This window comes from Notamacropus eugenii, chromosome 1 (genome assembly GCF_028372415.1).
Source record: "Notamacropus eugenii isolate mMacEug1 chromosome 1, mMacEug1.pri_v2, whole genome shotgun sequence".
Taxonomy (NCBI): domain Eukaryota; kingdom Metazoa; phylum Chordata; class Mammalia; order Diprotodontia; family Macropodidae; genus Notamacropus; species Notamacropus eugenii.
Genome location: NC_092872.1, coordinates 603,059,273 through 603,083,496, shown reverse-complemented (window position 1 = coordinate 603,083,496; position 24,224 = coordinate 603,059,273). Strand labels below are relative to the sequence as shown.

The 24,224-nt window shown below is 34.5% G+C and overlaps 1 protein-coding gene across 1 annotated transcript in view; it reads left to right on the top strand.

Annotated features, from left to right (window-relative positions):
• Positions 1-24,224, top strand: part of ZC3H6 (zinc finger CCCH-type containing 6) — a 73,828-nt gene that overhangs the window by 17,263 nt on the left and 32,341 nt on the right. The window contains exons 2-3 of the mRNA XM_072634671.1: positions 7,648-7,831; positions 12,170-12,292. Of these exons, the coding sequence (XP_072490772.1) occupies positions 7,648-7,831; positions 12,170-12,292 (307 nt within the window). The remainder of the gene's footprint in view (positions 1-7,647; positions 7,832-12,169; positions 12,293-24,224) is intronic.

The window sequence follows — 24,224 nt, the reverse complement described above, 5'->3', positions numbered from 1 at the left end:
CAAACTCTGATTTGGTTTTTAATAGCTTCTCTTCTTTTCAAAACATAGAATTTAGGCTTGTTAAAACTCATTTGTGGCTAGGTAGCACAGTTGAGAGAGCACCAAGTCTAAAGTCAGGAAGACACATCTTACTAACTTAAACTTACTAGCTAATAACTTATTAGCTCTGAGCAAATCACTTAATTCTGTTTGCTTCAGTTCCTTATCCATAAAATGGACCTGTAGAAGGAGATGGCAAACCACTCCAATAGCTTTGCCAAGAAAACTCCACATAGGGTCATAAAAAGTTGAACATGACTGAAAAGACTGAACAATAACAAAGTATGTATATGTAAACTTTCAGGGAGAAGACTCTCGTGAAAGTAAAACATGGGAATTTTAATGTACATAGACTTTGTGGCAACTATTTTGACTTCACAAAGCCTTTTTTTACTTCCTGAATTTTGCCTATATTGTCAGTGCATGGAATTGCTATATTGCCTCATTCTCCATAGGTTGTTACTGTATCTGGTTTGTTCATGGCTGGATACAGGAACACTCAGGTGTTCTCTGGATCTGTGATTTCATTGGCAAATGGAACTCCCAGTGAAAAAACCAATGCAGATCTAGACATCTTTGATACATAGTCTTAGAGACTTGGCTAGGGTTCTGGGAAATTTGAGGTATTGCTGAGGGTCATACAACCATTATATTGTGAACAAAATTGAACACCTGGAGTTTGTTTGTCTTCCTGACTCTATGGCCAGCTCTCTATCTACTTCACGTTGCTACTTTTCCTATGTCTCTTCTGTACCTTCTATACACACCTTCTATATACAGACTTAGTTTCATGCTTTAATAACTTTTGATATACCTTGTACTCTATAAATTGTTAATTTAGCATAAGACATTTGATTTAAATAATTACCATGATAAATCAGTTTCTTTTTCTTATAAAAAAGTATATCGTAGTTTGTAGCATAGAAATAGGTAGTATATGTTTCATTTTTATCAACTACTTAATTACTACTTAAAACAAATATTCTTAACCTGGAATCCATGAACTTTTTTAAGATAGATTTTTAGATAGATATTTATTTTGTAATCCTATGTGTTTTATGCATTTAAAAACATGATTCGGAGAAGGCATTCATAGGCTTCATTAGACTATCAAAGTGGTACATGACACACAGAAAGGATAAGAACCCCCTACAAAGGACATATGATTGCATCCATGTGGAGCTTTCTTTATTGATACAGACAATAACATTCACTGCCTCAGTAAATTATTTTGGTCAGTTGATATGCTAAAGTTTGTGTTACTGACCATAGAGTGGTTAGTCCTCTGGTGATGAGATGTTCCAAAGTTAGCTAGGCTAATGTTTGGTTGAAAGACATATAATCCATTGTTTCACCCATAATTAAGTCTATATCAGCCTTGCAGGACATGCTAGAGATTACTTCATTGCTTTTGCCTTTAAGAAGGCAGGTTCCCTTCCATGGTATATTAGAATAGGACTTTGGAGGCTTTCAAGTTAAATATGGATGGATGGATGGATAGATAGATGGATAGAAAGAATGAATATATATATTATTTGCAAAATACAACACATACATATCCTAAAATTTATACTCTATTACATATTCTTTATATATACTATATTGTCATGTATTACATTAAAATTTTATGTGAGTTTTGTAGTTAGCTCAGAAAACTAAATATGTATTTGGATTACAGATTCATAGAATTTTAGAAAAGAGCATACACATTAAGAAACTGAGAGTCAGATTAAATAACTCACTAAAGGTCACTTAGCTAGTTAATAGCTAGTTTAATAATTCAATCTACTATTCTTTCATTAGACTTTTATGCCTTCGTTTTTTCTCTTTACTAAATAAAGTTAATTGAAGCAAAAAACCTATGAAATCATTGGTAGATGAATCATCTCTAAACATGAATATTTTGAGGATATTTTTCCCATGCTTTATAAAGACTATCACAAAACTTCAAAATTGTAATAATTTTGTTTAAATAATCTGTATAATCTGTTTTTTTTCAAATAATAGTCATTTTTTTTAATTGTAGAAATGAAGCAGGAAAAATCCCATTGGGAATTAATGATAAATATAATGGACTTTATAGAATACTTTAAGTTTTACAAAATGTTATACACATATTAACTTTAATTGATCCATACAGCTGTGTGAGATGCTATTAGGTACTTTGATTATTCCTTTTGCACAGGTGACAAAACTGAAGCTTAACTCTTCCATGCTGCCTTATATAGTCCTTACTGTTTCATATCTAAAGATTTGAAATACCCATCCTCAGCTTACTAAGGAATGATAAAACTCTAATTATGTTGATAGTTTAATAGTTTATGATGGGAAATATACTGTCCACTAGAGGAATATTTGGAAATTACTTAGACTTAGTCTTGCCCAGGCATGCTGTATTTAGTACAGCCATTTTAGAGACAACCACTCTTTTTTTTTTTTTAAACAGATACTACCTAGGTTTCTACACAGGTATTCAGGTCTTGAATGAGAATCCTTGAATGTACTTTTGAAAACTAAAAAATTGCCACATGATTGTAAAATGATGTTGTTATGGTATCTGTGCCTCTAGCATATTTCCATATTTTTTAGTACTCCAATTGATTTTTAAAAGTTTTCTGGTTACATGAAAATGTTCCAGGATTATTTCAGGAGTAGGGCCACAAGTAGGTGCCAGCCCTTCTTATTGGTGCTTTATATTCAGTCACTGAACTGGCTAACTACATAAGTCACCTTTTATAAGCATGTTTAATTTCTAATTTTTAATTATTTTGTTTCAAATATAAAATATGTCTCTCTGTTTTTTGGTTTTGGATTACTCCTATAAACCACCCCCTTCAGTTCTTTTCACATACTGCTGAGCACAGCTAAAAAATCACAAAGCCGTGATGATTGAGTCCACTATAAAGATATGTTAGGTAACCCTGACTGGTTCTCACTGCAACAAGGCAGACCTTTTACAACTTACTAATCAAGTTGCTATCCTACTCACTGAAGCTATTCCAAGCTTTATCATCCCCCGCCTCAAACCTTCCACAGAACTCTCTTCTCCTACCCTCTCAACTAAGAACCTCATCTCATATTTCACCAAAAAAAAAAATTCAAACCATTTGATGAAAAGGCCCTTTTCTTCCTTCATCTCCCATCATTCAGTCACTTTCCCCCAGTATCTCTTCCTTCACCCTTGTCTTACATACAGAGATAAATATTTTTCTTATCAAGTTAAGACCATATACCTGCACTCTTGATCCTATCCTCTCCCAGATACTCCATCAGATTGCCCCCACTATCTTCCCTCTTTTCTGTGCCCCTGTGTCCTGGATCCTTCCCTGCTTGGGAAGGCAACTAGGAGACTCAGTGGATAGAGTACTGTACCTAGAGATAGGAAGATCTGAGTTTAAATCTAGCTTCAGACACTTGTCAGCTGTATGACCCTGGGCAAGTCAATCTCAATTTGCCCCATTTTCCTCATCTGCCAAATAGCACTTCCTTTGCAGGATTATTATAAGGATCAAATGAGATAATATTTGTAAAGCATTTAGCACAATGCCTGGCACATAGTGGGTGCTATATAAATGCTTATTCCTTTTTTCTTCCCCCCGCTGCCTACAAATACTCCCATGTCTCCTCCATCTCAAAAAAAGAAAAAACTTCACTTGATAATGCTCACTAGTTTTCTTCTATCTTTCTCCTTCTGAACTAAATGCCTTGAGAAAGTAATCTGAGCACTAACTAGGTGCTTCCACTTCTCTTGTTTGCTTCTAACCCTCCTGGCTTCTGACCACCTTATTCAAGTGAACTGCTTTCTCCAAAGTTACCAAGACTCTCTTGATTGCTGAGCCTAATGACTTTTTCTCAGTCCTCATCCTTATTAACTTTTCTGCAATCTTCTATACTGTCAAACCACCCTCTTCTCTTAGATAGTCTCTTACTGGATTTTCATGTTAACTGCTCTCTTCATTCTCCTACCTGTCTGGCTGCTTCTTTTCAAACTTCTTTTCTAGATCTTAATCCAGGTCATACCCATTAAAGGTGAGTGTCCTCAAACTGTCCCAGACTCCTTTCTCTTTTCCCTCTGTACTCTCATTTGGTGAGTTCATGAGTTCCCATGGGTTCAGTTATCTCTGCACAGATGATTCCTGGATCTATTTATTTAACCCCAACCTCTCTCCTGAGCAACAGTCAAGCATTACCATCTGCCTCTAGTACATCTATAAACTAGATGTCCCATAGGCATCTATCTCAAACTCAACATATCCAATGCAGAACTCATCTTCACTGAACCTGCCCCCAATTTACCCCAGATTTGCTGGTTCTTCATACATGTCATGCACACTAACCATGAGTGTCTATTCTGAGTTCTTATCTTTCCTCCTCTATAATTTCAGTTGATTATCTCAGGAGTTCCCATGAGTTCCATTATCATCTATGCAGATGATACTCAGATGTATCCATCCATAACCTCTGTCCTGAGCAATAGACATATGTCACCATCTGTCATAAATTAAGCATTTATTGTTTGTGATGATAATAGTTATGAAATGTCTCAGATGTATTCAAGAACAAGGTAGGCTAGAAATGAAAAATGTCATATTGTTCAAAGAGTTTTGGAGCTTAGAGGAAACTTTGTGTTTTTAAAAAATTTTTATTGATGTTTTTTATATTACTATAGCCTTTCATTTTACTCTTCTCATCCTCAGAGAATCCTCCCTTCTAACAAAGAAGTACTATTAAATAAAACAAATCAACAGTGACCATGTCTGACATTCAACTCATTCTGTACCTTTAGCCTACCACCTCTGTACCAAGATGAAGGAAGCAAATGGAAGAAAATTTAGAGATCTTCTAATTTAATCCCTTCATTGTATAACTAAGTAAGCTGAGTCTTTCAAAGGTTAAGTGTCTTACAGAAGAAAACAGCATAAGTGCACAGCATTGGAAAAAGCATACTTTATTACATTTTAGTAACATAGTTGAGACTAGTACTTATCCTGAAGCTAATATCCATCATATGATATTTCCCTGATATGCTCCACTAAAAAAAAATAGGCTGGAAGGTGTGAATCTAAAACCAATTTTCATATTAATTTTTTGGAAATAAGTAGGTTAAGTAAAAGAATAGGAGAAGATGAATATAATTTTTTAGAGAAAAAAACTTTCCAGAAAAAAAGTATATGTAATATTTTACTTTTTAAAAGTAAACTTTAAGACTTACTGAATTTATAACGTAGGATACAGATAGATTATACAGAATTTTCAACCTGGAAAATAATGACACCATCTATTACTGACATTATAGCCTTAAATTAATCCTTTCCCCAAAGAAACTATCACTAGCTTCTCAGGCTAGTGAGTTAGCCACCTAAACAGCATAGAAATTCTGATTTCTAAGGCCAAAATGACATTGGAAATTGAGGGGACCCTAGATGAGAAAGTCCTACAAAATTTAAAGGGTCAATAGAAGTAATGCCATTAAAACAATCACAGAATGTTAGAGCTCTGAGGGATTTTAAATACCACCCAAATCTACTTCCTTCATTTTACATATGAGAAAACAAGAGAGACTAAATGACTTAGCCAGGATCATATGGCTAGTAGTTAAGTAATACAGCCAGGTGTTGAACCCTGGTGGTTATCATTTTTTTAAAGATAAAACTTTATTGATGTATTTTGTTTTTACATCACGTTTATTTTACATTATTTCCTTCTGTTTCCTTCCCACGTCCTCCCATGTCCATTCCTTATAAGAGTGAAAAAAAGGGGGAGAAACATTGAGCAAAACTAACTAGTACACTGAAAAAGTCTGACGCATCATTTGAGTTTTCCACACTCATGGCCCCCTCATCAGAGAATTAAGAGAAGTGTCACTTCATGTCTCTTTTGGAGGGCTTAGTTTGGTCATTATAATTTCTCAACATTCAGTTTAGGTTGGTTTATATTGTTTTCCGGATTTTGTCAACCTCACTTTGCAGCAGTTTGTATAAGTCTTCCCAGGTTTTTTGTAGTCATTTCTCATAGCATAGTAATTTTCCACTGCATTTGTATACTATAACTTTCTTAGTCATTCCTTTGTTTTTTTTTAATTCCCAACTCTAGTGTTCTTACACAGGATAATTCCTCCTCAGCATTATCAGTAGTGGAGAGAGTACTTACTGGACTTGAAGTTACTGAACTTAATTTAATACTGCCTCAGATTCTTATTACTTAACCTCTCATTTTCAGTTTCCTCATAAATTAAATTGGATTGATAATAGCACCTACTACACAGGTTTATTATGAAAAGCAAGTGAGATCTTGTTATGTAAATGTTATGGAAAGCGTTTTGTAAACCTTAAAATACTTTCTAAATGTGAGCCATTATTAGTATTGTCATCTTTTGCAATCACAAAAAGTATGGCCGCTGTTCTTTGCAGGTGTGTTCAAGTCAGTCCACTTGGGAATTTGTTTTTGTGAAATAAAATTTTATTTTTCAAATTATTAATTGTTAAATTATTTAGTTGTGTCATAAAAGTCAATGAGAAAATATAATTTATTTTGCCCCCAGCTTTGAAATATACCTGTTTCATAAAGTTAGAAATACAAGTATTTTACAGTAGTTGTAATTTTAGTTATCTTAAACGCATAACCTCTGTTGATCTCTTTCTCACACTAATGACTGTAGATATTTTGGCCTACATATCGCAGAAGCTACACTTTTCCATTTTTACATAATGTAATTTTGTATTGCTACCAGTATTTTATTGTTATGCCAACTTGTTATTCTGTACACCATTTGCTTAGATTTTAAATGTTTTTACTACTGAATATTTTGCCCCCATCTATTTAGATGCAAATGTTGATTTTAAAAATCAACATTTGCATTGAAAAACTAAAACTAATATTCTTACACTTGGAAATGTGAAATTGCTAGGATTACAATTATAGTTTTAATATTCTTGACAAAACTCAACTTTAAAAATTATTATCTTTTTTGTAACTTGAGTGTTGTTAATGCTTTTATCTATTTAAATTTATCTACTAAAATTGACTATTTATACTAAACTATTGTTTTTCACTTTAAGCAATTCACTTAATCTACCTTCATTTTAATATGATGAAGTTTGAAGTTATTTTGTATTTATGACTTTTGTTCTCTGAGATATTCATCTAATATAGTTCCATTATTTTGAAGTAGTTTAGCATTTTATAACTACATATCTTTGAGACAATTTTGCTTTTAATATGTGTGGGAGAATGAAAATACAATTTAAAATTTTGGTACAGGCTTTCTACAAAAAACATCTGGAGATGTAGCCTGATCTACTGGATAGAGAACCAGACTTTGGACCTGGGTTCAAGTTCCACTTCTGATACATTGTGGCTTTGTGACACAGGGAAATTCACTCAGGTTCTGCGTGCCCCAGGCAACTCTTAAGATTATGAACTGCAACTAAAGAGCAAGGACTGATATACCTTGGTTGTTGAGGCTCCTCTCTGAGAGGGCTTGATACCAGTGAGATTACAGATCTGGGCCATTCCCACACCCTCCAGAAAAGATAAAGAAAATGTGTCTAATGTGTTTAGTTTCTAAATTGACATTTAAATGTTCGTTTTTTGCCTATTCTCCTACAGAGAAGATGGTGAATTAGAAGATGGTGAAATAGACGATGCTGGATTTGAGGAAACACAAGAGCAACCAGAAACAAAAGGGAATGACAAACAGAAAAGTGAGAGAGCCCACAGAAAATCAAGAAAGAAACGCAAGAAAGAAAAAGAAAAGAAAAAATCTAAAAGGAGAAGACGTGAGAAACACAAGGTTAGGACTAAGTTACTTTTTTTTTGTAACTGTAAATGTTAAGCAACTTGCCTAGGGTCACACAACTAAAAGTGCTTGAGGCCAGATTGAAACTCAAGTCTTCCTGATTCTGGGTCCAGTTGTCTCTCCACTGAATCACCTGGATAACCTTCTACTACAAGATGATGACAACAACAACTAACGTTTTATATAGTGCTTACTGTGTGCCAGGGTTAAGTGCAATGGATAGAGTCCTATCCCTGGAGTCAGAAAGACTCATCTTTGTGAGTTCAAATCTAGGCTCTGAAAGTTTTAGTTGTGTGACTGTTGGCAAGTCACTTAGCCCTGTTTGCCTTAGTTTCCTCATCTGTAAAATGATAAAGGAAATGGCAAACCACTCTAGTATCTTTGCCAAGAAAACCCTAAATGGGGTCAGGAATAGTTAGATACAACTGAAAATGACTGAACAACAACAAACAAAAATCTCATTTGATCTTTACAACTATGCTGGGAATTAGGTGTTATTATTATCCTCATTTTATAGATGAAGAAATTGAATTAAACAGGTTAAGTGATTTGTTCAGGGTCATATAATTAGTAAATGTCTAAGGCTGAATTTGAACTTGGGTCTTCCTATCTCCAAGTCCAATGCTATACCCATTGTACCACCTTGCTTCCAAGATCTAGGGTAAGATAGAGTAAGTATGGCTGGACAAGAGTTTGAAAAAGATCTAGGAGTTTTGATGGACTGCAAACTCAAATGAATCAGCAATGCAGTGAAAAAGATAATGTCATCTTGGGTTATGTTAAGAGAGACATAGCTTTTAGAAATAAAGAGGTAACAGTCCCTCTCAACTATGTACCTGTCATACCATATCTAGAGTGTTGTGTTCAGTTCTGGGAACCACAGTTTAAAGAAGGACATTGATAAGCTGGAGGTAATTGTCCAAAGAAGGGCAAGCAGTATGGTGAAAGTCCTTGGGTATGTCATTTAAATTTGATTAAAAGAATTGGAGATGGTTAATCTGGAAAAAAAGAAGACTCGGGACATGATAGCTGTGTGTAAGTTTTCAAAGGACTGTTATGCATAAGAGGTATTAGACTTGGTCTTTTTGGCTCCAAAGGGCACAACCAGGATGAATACATACAAATTTCAAAGAGGAAAATTTCGGCTCAATGTTAGAAAAAATTTCCTAACAATTACAGCTGTCCAAAAGTGAAATAGGATGCTTGAAGAAGTGATGGATTCTCCTTCCACAGAAGTTTTCAAGCAAAGGATGGGTGACCATTTTGGGGGTATATTATATGTAGGATTCCTTTGGGTATGGTTAGTACTAGAAGGCTAGTTGCAACTAGAAGGCCTTAAATTTTGTAATTCTGTGATCCACTACAAATTTTTTTTCTAACTTCAACTGGACCCTCGCTGCAGCAAGACTGTCCTTTTAGTTCTTCCTAATTGATTCCTCAATCGCATACCCCACAGAGACTGTTCCAGATATTTTCTTCTCTCAAGTCTTTCACACCACCCATTACCCCTCCACATTCTGGGTTGAGGACCTCTTCTCATACTTTATGGAGAAAAAGAGAATATTTGTAGCAAACTGTCTTTTGTTCCCTTTTATTTATCTCATTGTTCCTTGGCATAATCCCTCATTTTTCTCTCTCCTTTACTCCAGTCTCTGATGAAGAAATGGACTCTCTCACCAAGGCCAGCCCCTCATCACCAAGACCAATGTTGGCCCTTGATCTCATCAAGGCCTGCTGATAGTACAGATTTTTCCCTCCCCATTTATAATCCTTCTCTATTTATTGGTTCCATTCCCTGCTGTCTTCAAACATAGCCAAATCAAAACCATGACTAGTCCTTATTAACCCCTCAACCTATCGTCTTTTGTCTGTCTTCTTGTTTTCAATCAAACTCCTAGAAATAGTTGCTATACTAAGTACCTCACTTCTTTCATTCACATCTATACCCTTTGCATTCTGGATTCTGACCTTATCAATTAACTGAAATTACTTTCTCCAATTTTTAGATATAATGGTCTTTTCCCAGTCTTCATCCTTCTTGAAATCTCTGCAGTGTTTGATACTATTGACCCCTTGTACTTCAGGATTTTTCTGATTCTCTCTGTTTTTCCTCCTACCTATTGACTGCTCCTTTTCAGTCTTCTTTGCTGGATCCTCACCCATACTCCAACCTCTTAAATTACTTTGTTCTTGACCCTCTTCTTTTTTTCTTTCTGCACTCTCTCAGTTAGTGATCCCATACGTTTAATTGTCATTTCTCTATATGTGACTCCTAGATCTTTAAATCTGTTTTCTTTTCTTAGCACCATTACTGAACACAAATTAACTATTGAACATTTCAAACTTGATGTTCTGTAGGCATCTCAAACTAAGAATATCCAAAACAGAATTCATTATTTCCCCAACTTACTTCTCCTCCCAACTTCCTATTACTGGTGAAGGCAATACTATCCTTCCTTCCCTCCGGTCACTAAGTCTTATAACCTTGGGGTCATCCTCAATTCTTCACTTACCCCTACTTAACCAATCATTTGCTAAATCTTATCTTTTCTACTTAAATATCTCCCTAACATTTGTCCAGACACACAGCTACTACCCTAATTCAGAGTCTTATCGTCTCATGTTTGGGCTATTGCTATAACCCTCTCTTTGATTTCTCTGCCTCAAGTCTCTCCCCATTGCATTCTCATTCTCCATATAGCTGCCAAAGTGAATTTTTTAAAATCCAGATCTGATCAGGTCAGGCTTTTAACTTCTAACTCCTGGAGGCTTGCTTTTGCCTCTCAGAGCAAATATAAAATCCTCCCTCTGGCATTTAAATTTCTTCACAACTTGACCTCATTCTACCTTTCCAGTCTTATATATTGCAAACCTACTTATACACTTGACGATCCTGCCAAACTGGTCTTCTTACGTTCCTTGTACTCAACACTCTATCTTCTGGCTTCATGCCTTTGACCTGGGAGTCCTTTCTCACCTCTTCATCTTAGACACCTTAGTTTTCTTCAAGAAAACTTCACCTCACATAGTACCTTCTTTGAGAGGATTACCTGATCTCCCCAAAACAAAATAGCATTTATTTTGTGTAAATGTACAAGCAGGTATATACAGGCCCATGCTGTATGCCTGTATAGAATGTAAGCTTCTTGAGAACAGGGAATGTTTACTTTTATTTTTGTGCTTTCAGAGCATAGCACAGTGCCTGGCATGTCTTAATGCTTAATAATTCTTTGTTGATTGATCATGGAGCTATAAATTGGTCTAGGCTTTCTGGATGTCAGTTTGGAATTACTTAAGAAAATTGACGAATTGTCCATATCCTTTGACTTAGCTCTTCCACTACTAGACTTTCACCACAAAGACCACAAAGACGTCAAAGACAGAGGAAAAGGCCCAATATTTATTAATGTAAGCATATAAGCCCTTTTAGTGGTACCAAAAAAATTTAAACAAAGTTGGTACCCATCAATTGGGAAATAGCTAAAAAAAAAAACTATAGTATAAGAATGTTGTTAAATATTACTCTTCAGTAAGAAACAAGTAGTATGAGAATCTTTGAAAGACTCTAGGCAAGAGATATGCAAGATGAGAGGTAAATGAATTATGTTCTGTATTGATGAATGATAACAAAATAAGTTTGTCTTATAGAGTGTATTGTAAAATTTTGCTAATACTAATGAAATTTCAATATTAAAGTCAGTTTTATATTTAATCACAGTTAGTTTTTCTTTTGACAATTGAAATTGTCAAATGGGAGGATTTACCCAGGACTTTGTATATTTTCTTAGCTATCTCATTTTTTAGTTATTTGGAACAAAGTTTTAATGTCAGAATTTAGATTCTTGCTCATTAGCAAACACAGACAATAACATTCTTAGGTTATAAGTTATCTTATTTAAATCATGAGGTCACCATTCTTTTTTTATTTTGTTTCATTTTTTTATGAAGACTTACCTTTTCTTTTTCCAAAGCCTTGATTACTTAGGGGGATGTAGGAGATAGGAGTGTGAAGAAGAAAGGTGCTTATTTTTAAAGCTCTTAAACAGAGAGAAGAGATTATATTTTTCCCTCCTGGGAATCCTGGAAAAACTGCAAGTGATACTAATTATAGTCGAATGATAGCAGATGCTGGCTTGGGGATCTATCTGGTAAATCCTCGACCTCTATTTTTCTGTGATAGTATCCAATCTGTTAATCAGATAACTTGGACATAGGTAGATTTGTCTTATAGCTATCAGTTAATTTTTCTTCATTGTTAGAATGCTAAGAGTATGCTTCTTTGAACAGTAAATTTATACTTTATCACATACTTGTTTTTTTACTTTTTTTCAGCATAATTCTCCCTCTAGTGATGATAGTTCAGACTACAGCCTCGATTCCGACATTGAACATACAGAAAGGTCCCATAAAAAAGGATCTAGTTCCTACAGGGATTATGACTCATCATTTCTTCAGGTATTGTTATTCTTTTAAATTAATCTCATTCTTTTTCTTCCTAGTATTTTAATAAAATATCTTATGAAATACTTGTACGTTAAATTTCAGTCCTACAACAAACTCCATACAATAATCTCACGTATCCAGAATTGTCAAAAGATAAGTTATTCTTCATAATTTAATTTTTCAAATAATTGAAATGTTCTTCTTTAAGCACAAATTTTTTTTTAATTGAAAGTAAATCTTTTAAAAATCAAATTTATGTTTCTTGTCATAAACAGAATACATGGATCATAACACAAACTTTTCTTCACAACTTAATGTTTTCATTACGAATATCAATTACTTTGCCATGCTGTATAGTACTCTCTACAGGGGTCATTGTTTTTTCCCATGCTAAATGCGCTTAAGCTGTCATATTTTTTAAAATCATTTTTAAGTTTCTTTCTTGTTATTGTTCACTTCTTGCTGCTGTAAATATTCCTCTCTCTTTTTGTTCCTTAATAGTATAGGTGCTCTTCTTTCCTCTTAATATTTGATACTTTTGATCTGTTATAGGCTAGGAAACCAGGCAATACACTGATTAGAATTATGTACAAAATAAGAGTAAATCATATGTTAGGGCTGTTGCTAAAGTGTGGTGGAAAAGACACTGTGTGACAGCTTTATTAATGATATATTTTATGGTTATTTTCTGGTTTTCAAATGTGTTCTTGATAGATGACTTTGCTGGAAAAAAATGAAATGTTAATGTAATTTCTCCCTATTTAATTTGTGATGTATACTATTACCTAAGTTGGTTTTTTTTTTTTGAAGACATTTTTTCCACAGAGACAGAAGCTAAGAAAGAGAGAGAGGGTGATGAGTAAGATACAGAGAGATGTAAATAGGTAGATTGTTTTTTATAAAGTTGAGGTAGAATTTTTGTCACACAGGTTACAAGGAAATACTTTTATTTTCTCATCTTCACTGATGGATTGTATAATAAGCCTCTTTGCTTTTACACGTTTTCATTAATCAGTTTTCTACTATGTTAATAATCGAAATAATTTTACCAGAATTATTCTTCTGGACCAACACTACTTTAAATTGTACTCATAAATAGTTTTCAGAGTAGTAATCTTAAAAGAAACATCTGAAGTTGTTCTTGATCTATATGATTACTCTCAAGCAAACTCTATACCATGCATTTTTACCTTGGAAAATAATGATAGTACTGCTTTCTTTCTTGATCGTGAGCATTTTCATTCTAGAAGTACACTTGACTTACAGTAATTCCATTACACTTTTTGTCATCTTTTACCTCACTTAGTAGAATCATGTCTACTTGTCATGGGGTATTTATAGAAATTAAGTATGCATACATACCGTTTTTGGAGCCTATATTAGAATGTCACATGAAAAAAGTCCCAAGCATAACTGCAACAGAACTTTGACTCCCCAATTAATTCTTTTTTAAATAAATTTTTGTTGATATTTTCTACTCCTTACATCACTATGGTATCCCATGTATCCCTCCCTTTCCAGAGAGTCATCCTACATGACAAATAGTATGTTGGGGAGAGAAAAAAAGGCACTCAGTTGTTCAACGTATTGAAAAACACATGCAGTCCACCTATAGATCCCCCATCTTCATAAAAGATTAGGTTGGAAATGTCTTCTCATATGTCTTCTTTTGGGTTCTGCTTGATCTTTATAATTTTGTCATATTCATTTTCGGTTTTATTATTTCCATTTATAATGTCCTTGCTCTATATGCTATTTGCTTAATTCAGTTTATTTCATTCTGCACCAGTTCATATAAATTTTTCCATGTTTCTATGTTTTCGTCACACTCATTATTTCTTACAGAACAGCAATATCCCATTAATTTAACTATATAATTTGTTTAGCCCTTCCCCAATTGATGGACATCTACTTTGTTTCCAATTTTTAGCTAGCACAAAAAGTGCTACTATCAGTGTTTTGGAGTGTATGAAGTTGTTGTTTTCTTTCATATCAATGGCTTCCTTGGGCTATGAGTTCAATAATGAAGTCCCTGGTTCAAGCAGTATGGACATTTTAGTCATTTTATTTGTGTAATTCCAAATTGTTTTACAAAATGGTCATACCATTTCATAGCTCCACCAACAGTGTATTGGCATGCCCATTTTTCCACAACTTCTGCAACGCTGACTTGTTGATATTTTTGTCAGCTTACAGGGTATGAGATGAAACCTCAGGGTTGTTTTGATGGGCTTTTCCCTTGTTAGTAAGGCTTTGGAGCATTTTGTTCATATAATTATGAATACTTTGCAGTTTTTTTGAGAGTTGTTTCCTCATATCTTATGAGCATTTATCTACTGGGGAAGAGCTATTAGTCATATATGTTTGCCTTTTTCTTTATTCATTATATATCTTGGCTCGCAAACCTTTATCAGAGAAATTTGATACAAAGATTTTTTCTCCCATTTAGCCATTTCCTTTCTGATTCTAGATGTAGTAATGTTGTCTGTGCAGAAACTTTTTGGTTTTAAGTTCCCTTTTCTGATGTAAATACAGTATTTTGTCCCTTCAGTTACTTTGATCTTTTTTTTAAGATTGCCCTCTTCCCACTAACTCATTTGATAGCTCCGCTTTTATCTCCTCCCCTTCAGTTATTCTTGTTATTTAGTTTTTAAATTTTAAATTTTTTGCACCCCCTTCCAGAAAGGATTTCTCTCACTCTCGTCATCATCTGTCTTCTCTTTCTGTTTACACTAGACCCTCATTTTCTAATTCACAACTCCTATAATTATCTGGTCTCTCTCTTTTTCTTCTATTCATCTTATAATCAGAATTGCCAAATTATTCATTCTAGGCTCTCCCCCGTGGACTTTTCCTCCCAGTCTTGGAGAGCTTGCCCCAGGATTCCCCTTTTCCATTTTTCCTCCTTTCTGTAACAGTAACAATTATTGCAGATGTCAGAGAGGAAGAGGATGAGCCCATCCACCTACTTGAATATGCAACCTTTGATCTATATGCACTGTCTTGTTGATATTTTTTCCTACATTTGCTTGGAAATCTCCCTGTTTCCATGTTCTTCCACTCTTCCAGGTAACAAGGGTTCTAATTCCCTCCTTCCTGGGACAAGTAGACTTTTGAAGCACCAAACCCTCAGGCCTCAACCCATGTAAGGTTCTCATTTGCCTTCTCCAGCCATCTCTTTTCACTGATAGTAGCATTCGTCAGTGGAATCCCCTTCCGCCTCCAAAATAAGGCCTTCTTCCTTCCCCCGCTATATTTTTCAATCTTTCCTTCCTCTTCCTCACCCACTGCCCTATAGACTCTTCTCTTTTTGGGACCACAAGGTTACCTTCGCCTCATTCTTAGCCTTTGATTTGACCCCAGAGCATCATTTACTCCTCTCTATCCTCCTACTCCCCTCTCCACCTTTCATGTACCTTCCCATAGTGTAATGTAGTCGCACAAATGAAGCATTCATCTGCAGTTAGGGTGTAGGTAAGTTCTGTCCTTAATGGTCCCTTTCTGCCTCTTTACAGTTACCTCTACCAGATTTCCACCTTCACCCTTATTTCCTCATGTACATTTAGAAAGAATACTCTTACTGGTCTTTGTTGTTACTCCATTGCTGTTACTATCCTTGCCAGTTGTATTTATTCATTCCTGAATTTCTGTTGTTTAGTGTTTGAAATACAAGTAGTCTCTTCACTTCGTTTTCTTTCTAAAAAATGTTTTAAACTCTTCTTTGTTATTGGACATCTAACTTAAGTCCTGAAGTTTAAGCTCAGATTTCCAGGATGGGCTGCGAGTTCCATTGCTTTCAGAACACATTATTCCATTCCCTCCTTATTTTTTGTGTGGAATAGTCTTACATTATTTGAATGTCCTTTTTCTTTGTATTTGGATGGTTTTATCCTGATGGCATGTAGAACTTGATGTTTCTAACTTGGGTTGCTAAATTTAATCATTATTCATTTTGGAGTTTGCCTCCTTGCGTTTCTTTCTTGAGGTGATTTGTGAATTCTTTCAATTGGAATTTTACTTTCTATGTTTAGAAGTTCTGGGCAATTTTCTGTTGTTGTTTTCTTCATTAAAGTGTTAAGGATTTTTGTCCTATTGTGTTCGTCTGGGAGATATAGAATCCTTAGGTTATCTTTAAGATCAATATGCTTTGTTCTGTGTTGTTAGCATGTTTTCTTTTAATATTCTTGGTTTTTGCTTCTCTTCTTCTGGGTTGGCCTTCATTTCTATGTATATTTGCATTCCCAAGCTATTGTTCTCTCTTTTGTTTCTTTGCTGAGACTTGCTATTTCAGATTTCAACTTTTTCTATTCTTTTCATTATTTTTGCTGTGAAATTCAGCACTTATAATTCTCATTTCTCTTTTAAACAACTTAGGAATGGTATGTTGTGGTTCCATGTTCTCCTCAAATTCTCCAAGGTTTTCTGTCTTATCAAATATGGGATCATTTTCCTTTATCAGTATTTATTCATAGATACCTGAACTTGTTTACTAGATCTGAAGGCCATATTTCTTTCTGTTGTTACTGTTTTTCCTGTCAATTTATCTGTTTATGTTCAAGGTCTTTGAGATATCTCCTTCCTGAAATGTTATTTCACTCTTTTTCTATATTTTCCTTATTACTCACTTCCTGACTCTCCCCTCCTCTAACTATGGTTTCCTTCAGGACTGAATCTCAGAAGTTTCTTAGCCTCCTTCCCTGCTGTGCAGTTCACAGCTCAGTAGGCTAGGTCTCTGGGATGGTCAGAACTGGTCCTAGCTAGGTGATGTGCATTTTTCCTTCAGGTGTGGTAGAATGCTGCACAACCGCCCTCTACATACACACATACACAAACACACACACAGTGTCCTAACCTGGTGACCTTACCCAGTCCCTCTGTTCCTCAGTTCTCTGTCACCAGCAGTTCAGAATTTTTTCCCCCGGTACCTGCAGTTTAAAACTTTGCAGCATTGATGCTTTTGGATTGCAGCCCCTAGCAGGCTTTTGCTCCTTTCCTGAAGGGTTGTGGCCATGCTGGCCATCAAATCTCAAGCCAGACCTCCTCAGCCTACAGCTAGGGTCTCCATGACACTAGAAAGAGGAGAGGAGGGACCAGGGTGAAGGAATGTGTTTTGATGTAAGCTTATGTCATGTTCTTGGGTGTACTAGTGCAGCATTGCTGATTGTAAGGTAAGAAGTCAGAGAAGGGTATGAAGTGAGCTCAGAATCAGTGAGTATCAGTTCCTGGGTTTTCAGGTTGTTAGGTTTGTCTTTTTACCTTGTTTCAGCAGCATTCATTAGCTTTGTGTGACATGAGGGCATACGTAGTGTGAAGTGTGTTCAGAACCAAGGCTTCAGTGAAGTGGCAAGATGCAATATGGACAAGCTCTTCCAGAAACACTTTGAATTCACTCTGTATTTGATTTTTAATTAATTTTTGTTTGTTGCTCATTCAGAAACCTTTTACTGCTGCCAAATTTTTTGTGACCCCATGGGGTCAGGACCCACAGCTTAAGAAGTGCTGACCTAGAGCATAGAGACAGGTGAAATCAATTTATCTTTGTTTGATATAGGTTATATATGTGCAGTCATGTAAAATATATTTCCATGTTATTCGTGTTGTAAAAGAAGAAACTGATAATGAGGAAAAACTATAAAAAAAATAAAGTGAGAATAGTATGCTTCATTCTGCCTTCAGACTCTGTCGGTTCTTTCTCTGGATATGAATAGCATTTCCTCATGAGTCCTTTGTAATTGTCTAGGATCATTGTATTGCTAAGAATAGCTAAGTAATTTATCGTTGATCATCATACAGTGCTGCTGTTACTGTGTATAGTGTTCTCTTGGTTCTGCTCACTTCACTTTGTTGATGCATGTAAGTCTTTACAGGTTTTTCTGAAAACTGCCTGCTTATTATTTCTTATAGCACAATAGTATTCCATTACATTCATATACCATAATTTGTTCAGCCATTCCCAAATTGGTGGACAACATTCCCTCAATGTCCAGTTCTTTGCCACCAAAAAAGAGGTGCTATAAATATATTTGTACAAATTAGGTCCTTCCATCATGCTTTTTTTTTTTTTTAATCTCTTCTGGATACAAACCTACTACTGCTATTGCTGAATCAAAGGGTGTACACAATTTGATCACTGTTGGGCATAGCTCTAAATTGTTCTCCAGAGCTGTTGGATCAATTTACAACTCCACCAACAGTGTATCAGTGTCCTAATTTTCTCACATCCCCTTGAACATTTATCATTTTCCTTTTCTTTTATATTAGCCAGTCTGATAAGTGTAAACTTGGTAACTCAGAGTTGTCTTAATTTGCATTTCTCTAATCAAGTGATTGAGAACATTTTTTTCATATATGACTTTGAATAACTTTGATTTCTTCATCTGAAAATTGCCTGCTCATGTCCTTTGACCATTTATCAATTGGGAAATAACTTGTATTCTTATCAATCTGACTCAATTCTGTGTATATTTAAGAAATGCGGCCTTTATCAGATACATTTAGTGTAAAAATTGTTTTGCAGCTTTCTGATTTCCTTCTAATCTTGGTTGCATTAGGTTTTTGGTTTTGTTTTATTTTTTTTATGTAAAACCTTTTTCATTTAATATAATCAGTATTATCCATTTTACATTTTGTAATACCTTTTTTCTCTTATTTGATCATAAATTCTTCCCTTCTCCTTAGATCTGACAAGCAAACTATTCTGTGCTCTCCTAATTTGCTTATGGTATCACCTTTTATGTCTCAATCATGTGCCCATTTTGACCTTATCTTTGTTGGCCTATACGTAGTTTCTGTTATGCTCTTTTGCAGTTTTTGTCAGATATTGAGTTCTTGTCCCAGAAACTGCAGCCTTCAGGTTTATCAAAACATTGGATTACTATGGTCATTTACTACTTAAAAAAACTGTTTTATGGATAATTTTTTTTTCTATACTTAACTCTGTGTAGGGAATCCCCAAGTGTATCAGACCATCAATATAGATCAACAAATTGCCTCCAGCTTATAGTTCAGACCACTGAAAGGTTAAGTCACTCCGTTGGTGTCTGCTAGGGAATGTGTTTCAGAGACCAGGAGTTGAATCAAGGTCTTTCACACTCATACAAGGCTGGTCCTTTATCCACTAAGCCACACTGCCTTTCACAAATGTTTTATATAGCTAAGGAAATCATATTGAAGCATAATGTCACCTGTAGATTCTTATTTGACTCAAATCGTACATTGAAAATTCATTACATTGAAGTTATCCTTTACTATGAACATTTTCTCAGTTTACTTAATATCATTTGTGCAGGATTTTTACAAGATTGCCCTACTTTTATTCATCATTCTTTCATTTAACTTTTTTCATATAGCTTATAAAATTGAATCTTCATTCACAGCTTTCCATTGTCTCTCTGATTATAGTAATTTCTGTATCTCATATCACCTTATGAGGTTTCCATTTTGTACACAAACAATCCTTCATCACTGTGTTCAAATTATTCTGCTAACTGCTGGTAGTGTTAATTATGTTAATGAGTTAAAGATCTTCCCTACTCATTAATGGGCCTACCCATTAATATGTTAATTATTATTATATATAATATTATATTACATATATTACATATAACAATATTATTAATATATAATAATTGTTATTAATATAGAATAATATTACACAATAATACTTCTGTTATTATTAATATATAATAACGTGTATTATATTAAAATATAATATATATTAAAATATATATTATATATAATATTATTAATATATTATATATGTACTCTGAGGTGAGGTTTTGTTTTGAGGCCTACTCATTAGAAGTATTTGTTTGGGCTGATGAGACTCTGGGTAGCCACTAAGGAGCCCCCTGGCTTTGAAAACCTAGATGTTGGTGCTTCCCTTTGGTAACTGTATATATGTAATGGTCAGACAGTTGGAACTGTCTGTTGATCTGTGATGTATGTATTGCTTATGATGAGACAGTTGGAAGCCCTGTTTGTTGATCTCTGTTTATATTTTCTCTGAAATTCAGGGTGCTGACTTTTTCCCCTAAACCAAGTAAATGATATATGTGCTTGATTAAAGTGATTGTTGACCCCTCAAAAGTTGCTTTCCTTTTAGAAAAGCAGATCTAAGAAGCTGTACAACAGCCCCTCCTGTGTATACCAGGGTTCTTGCTGTAACACTGCCCTTATTCTCTCCAGATTAGTTCTAATTTGAATCACTTTGTGGTTTGTGACCTACTTCAAATTTATTCGCATTTTCTTTCCTTTCTTTTTTGATTTTCCAGCCTCACTTTCTTCCTTTTTCTTTATATAACTGTGTCATTGAGAATGAAAAAAATTAATTATCCTTTTTATGCCTTAGTGGTTCCATTTTCATCTTTTTTTATATTTATGAATCTTAAAATGGGTCTTTAGGTTCTTTTAGAATCTTCTTCTATGACCTTTGTAATCACTGCTAAAAAAAATAGAAAGAATGTAAAAGTAGATATAAATAATTAACTAGCAGCCCTTTCCCTTACTCAGCTGAAGACCTTTCATCCTACTTATTTCACAGGAGTTTGGTACTATTTTATGAGCACTTAAGCTCTACTTCATCTTACTGAAGTATCATGCTCCATATCTTAAGATGATTATCTTGTTTGGGTCAAAAACAAACAACAAGCAACTAGAGTAACTAAAAAGTTTTTCTTTTGTTTTTTTTTCTTTTAAAGGTATTTGTAGTAGATTTCACTCTAACATACTGTAGTATAGTGAGATAGACCTGAATGTTTATAAAAGGCTGCCTGATACCTTTAAATGTTTTACCCAGGCCAGATTATTTTTCAGTGGTAATCATTAGTAAATAATCTTTCTCCATAAATGAGCCTTACATAAACATGGAGATATTGATCTTTTATATATTTATATGCTCTTTCAGAAAGTGTCTATGTCTATTTCATCTTCACTCAGCAGGGCTTGAAAAATACATTAGTTGGATCTTCACTGAAGAGTGCTTTTTTTTTTACCCTAGTAATAGGTATATGTAAACGAGGTATACTCCAACACACTTGATTATATATTGTGACCCCATATATGCGTAGATCTAGAACTAATCTTGAAAAAAGTTCCTCTCTGGCATATAATAATCATTTAAACATAATTGTAGGTGATCTAAGCATCATCATACCCACAATTTAAATCTACATTCCAGGGGCTTTATAGATGATTTAAAATGTCATTATATTAAAACTCACTTTTATATTATACTTTGAGATTTGCAAAGGAATTTATATGTATTATCTCTTATTCACAACAGCCATGTGAGGTATAGAGTACCTAGTTTATAGATGAGATAAATTAAACCTTAGTGGTTAATGAATTGTCCAAAAACACACAACTAGTCATGTCAGAGTCAAAATTTAAACCCCAATATCCTTGACTGTGGAACTAGACCCAAATGGGGTCACAAAGAGTTGGATACAACTGAAAATGGCTGAACAACAACAACAAATTTCTTGACTACAGGTCTGTCATTTTTTCCCCACCATATCACATCTGTATATGTGAAAGAGCTACTAAGAAGATTGTTTGTATTGGGGAGACTAGAAAATCTGGAAAAGCTAGAAGGTTAGTGTTAGATTTGTAAATGGAGAGAAGATAAGATATGAATTTTGGGGTCAGGTTAGTGCATAAATAGGAAAGAAGCCTTCCAATGGATAGTTAGTTGATAGTAACATGTACTTATGATGGACAACTAAGTCTCTGACAAAGAGGTATAAATTTATTATTATCATAAAATTCTTAAATTCATAAAGCAATAAAATATATCATTGAACATTAGTAGAAAGACTTTTTTCTTATGAAAATTTAGATACTTTTAACATATAGATCTTCAGACAGTCTATAGATCTTCAGATAGACCCAAGTAGTAGATTATTGTTTATCCCTGTTAAGCATTTTCATTAGAAGTAAAACCTCATAAATTCATGACTCAATTTCTTTTTTTTCTGCATAGATTGTTTTGTTTGATCCTCACGATAATCCTGTAAGTTAGTCACTATTATCACCATTTTACAGATTAGGAAACTGAGGCCGAGAGCAGTTTACTGAGTTGCCTAGGGTTCATCCATAAGTAAGTTCATAGTAAGTGTCTGAGGTTGAATTGAACCCATACCAGCTCTGATACCTTACTATATGTGTAACTTAGGGTTAATCTCTTCAGTTCTCTCAGACTCAATTTTCATTTTTTTTTTAAAAAAAAACTTTATTTTTGTTCACTTAAAAATATGCTCCCTTCTCTTTCACCTCTATCTCTGCATTAAAAAAGGAACAAAAATCAAAATCTTTGTAACAAATATGTATGATCAAGCAAAATAAATTCCCATATTGGCCGTGTTCAAAAAATATTTCTCAATCTGTACCCTGAGTCCATCACCTCTCTGTCAGGAGGTGGGTAACTTGTTTCATCATGATTCCTTTAAACTCAACATTGGTCATTATGATGATCAGAATTCTTAAGTCTTTCAGTGTTTTTCTTTATAATAGTGTTATTTTATATATTGTTCTCCCAATTCTGCACACTTTACTCAGCATCAGTCATTTCATACAAGTCTTCCTAGGTTTCTCTGAAACCTTCCCCTTCATCATATTTTAGAACACAATAGTATTCGATCATACTGACTTACTATGATTTGTTCAGCTAGACCCCAAGTAATGGGCATTGTCTTAGTTTCTAGTTCTTCTCCACCATGCACACGTGCATGCTTGCACACATACACACACACACACACACACACAGTTGTTACAAATATTTTTATACATATGAGTTGGGGCAGCTAGGTGGCACAGTGGGTAGAATATTGGACCTATAGTCAGAAAGACTTATCTTCCTGTATCCAAATGTGGCCATAGACACTTACTGTGTGACCCTCAGCAAGTCACTTAACCCTGTTTAACTTAGTTTCCTCACATGTAAAATGACTTGCAAAAGGAAATGTGGCAAACTACTCCAGTATCTTAGCCTAGAAAAACCCAAATGCGATCATGAAGGGTCAGACATGATGAACCAAACATGTGGTTCCTTTTCCTGTTTCTTGTCTCTTTGAAATATGAACCCAGTAGTGATTGTCTCTGAACCATGACTCAGTTTCTTAAAGTATCACTGAAACTCAGAGTTGGAAAGGACCTCTGAGAGAGCATTCTATCTGAACAAGAATCTACTCAACAACATAAATAACAAATGATTTATTTTCAATCAGAATGTCTTCACCCTTTGATTAAAGACTTCCAGTGACATTCCTCCAGCAAACACTACTACTTCCTGAGGCAGCCCATTTCAATTTTTAATAGCTCTAATTCTAAGGAAATTTCTCTTTACATCACACCTAAATCGGTCTCTTTGTAACTTCCACTCATTGCTCTAAATTCTGCCATTTGGGCCAAGCAAAATAAATCTAATCCATTTTCCATATAATAGTTCTTCAGATACTTGAACAGTTGTCGTATTCCCTTCCTCCTCCAAGTTGTCTCTACTGTAGGAGAAATGTACTCATTTCTTTCAGTTTATTTTCATTTGGCATGATCTTTAGGCCTTCCCATATCCTTGTTGCTCTCTTCTGAATACTTTATGGCTTATCAGTCTCTTCCCTAAATACAGTGCCCAGAACTGAACATAGTACAGCTAGAAAATAATTTCTTTAATCCTAGTTGCTTTGCCTGTCTTAATATAGCCTAAGATCATATGAAAATTTTTGGCTGCCATATTACTGTGTTGACTTGTATTGGGCATGCAGCCCACCAAAACATTCAGATCTTTTTCAGAAAAACTGTTATCTAACAATGTGTCTTCTACTTTGTACATGTACATGACAGGTTGGTTTTTTTTAAAATGTATACTTATTACTGTTAAATTTCAACTTACTAGATTTTCCCCAGCATTCTAGTCTGTAGTCTTTTAGCTATCTACACATTGGATATG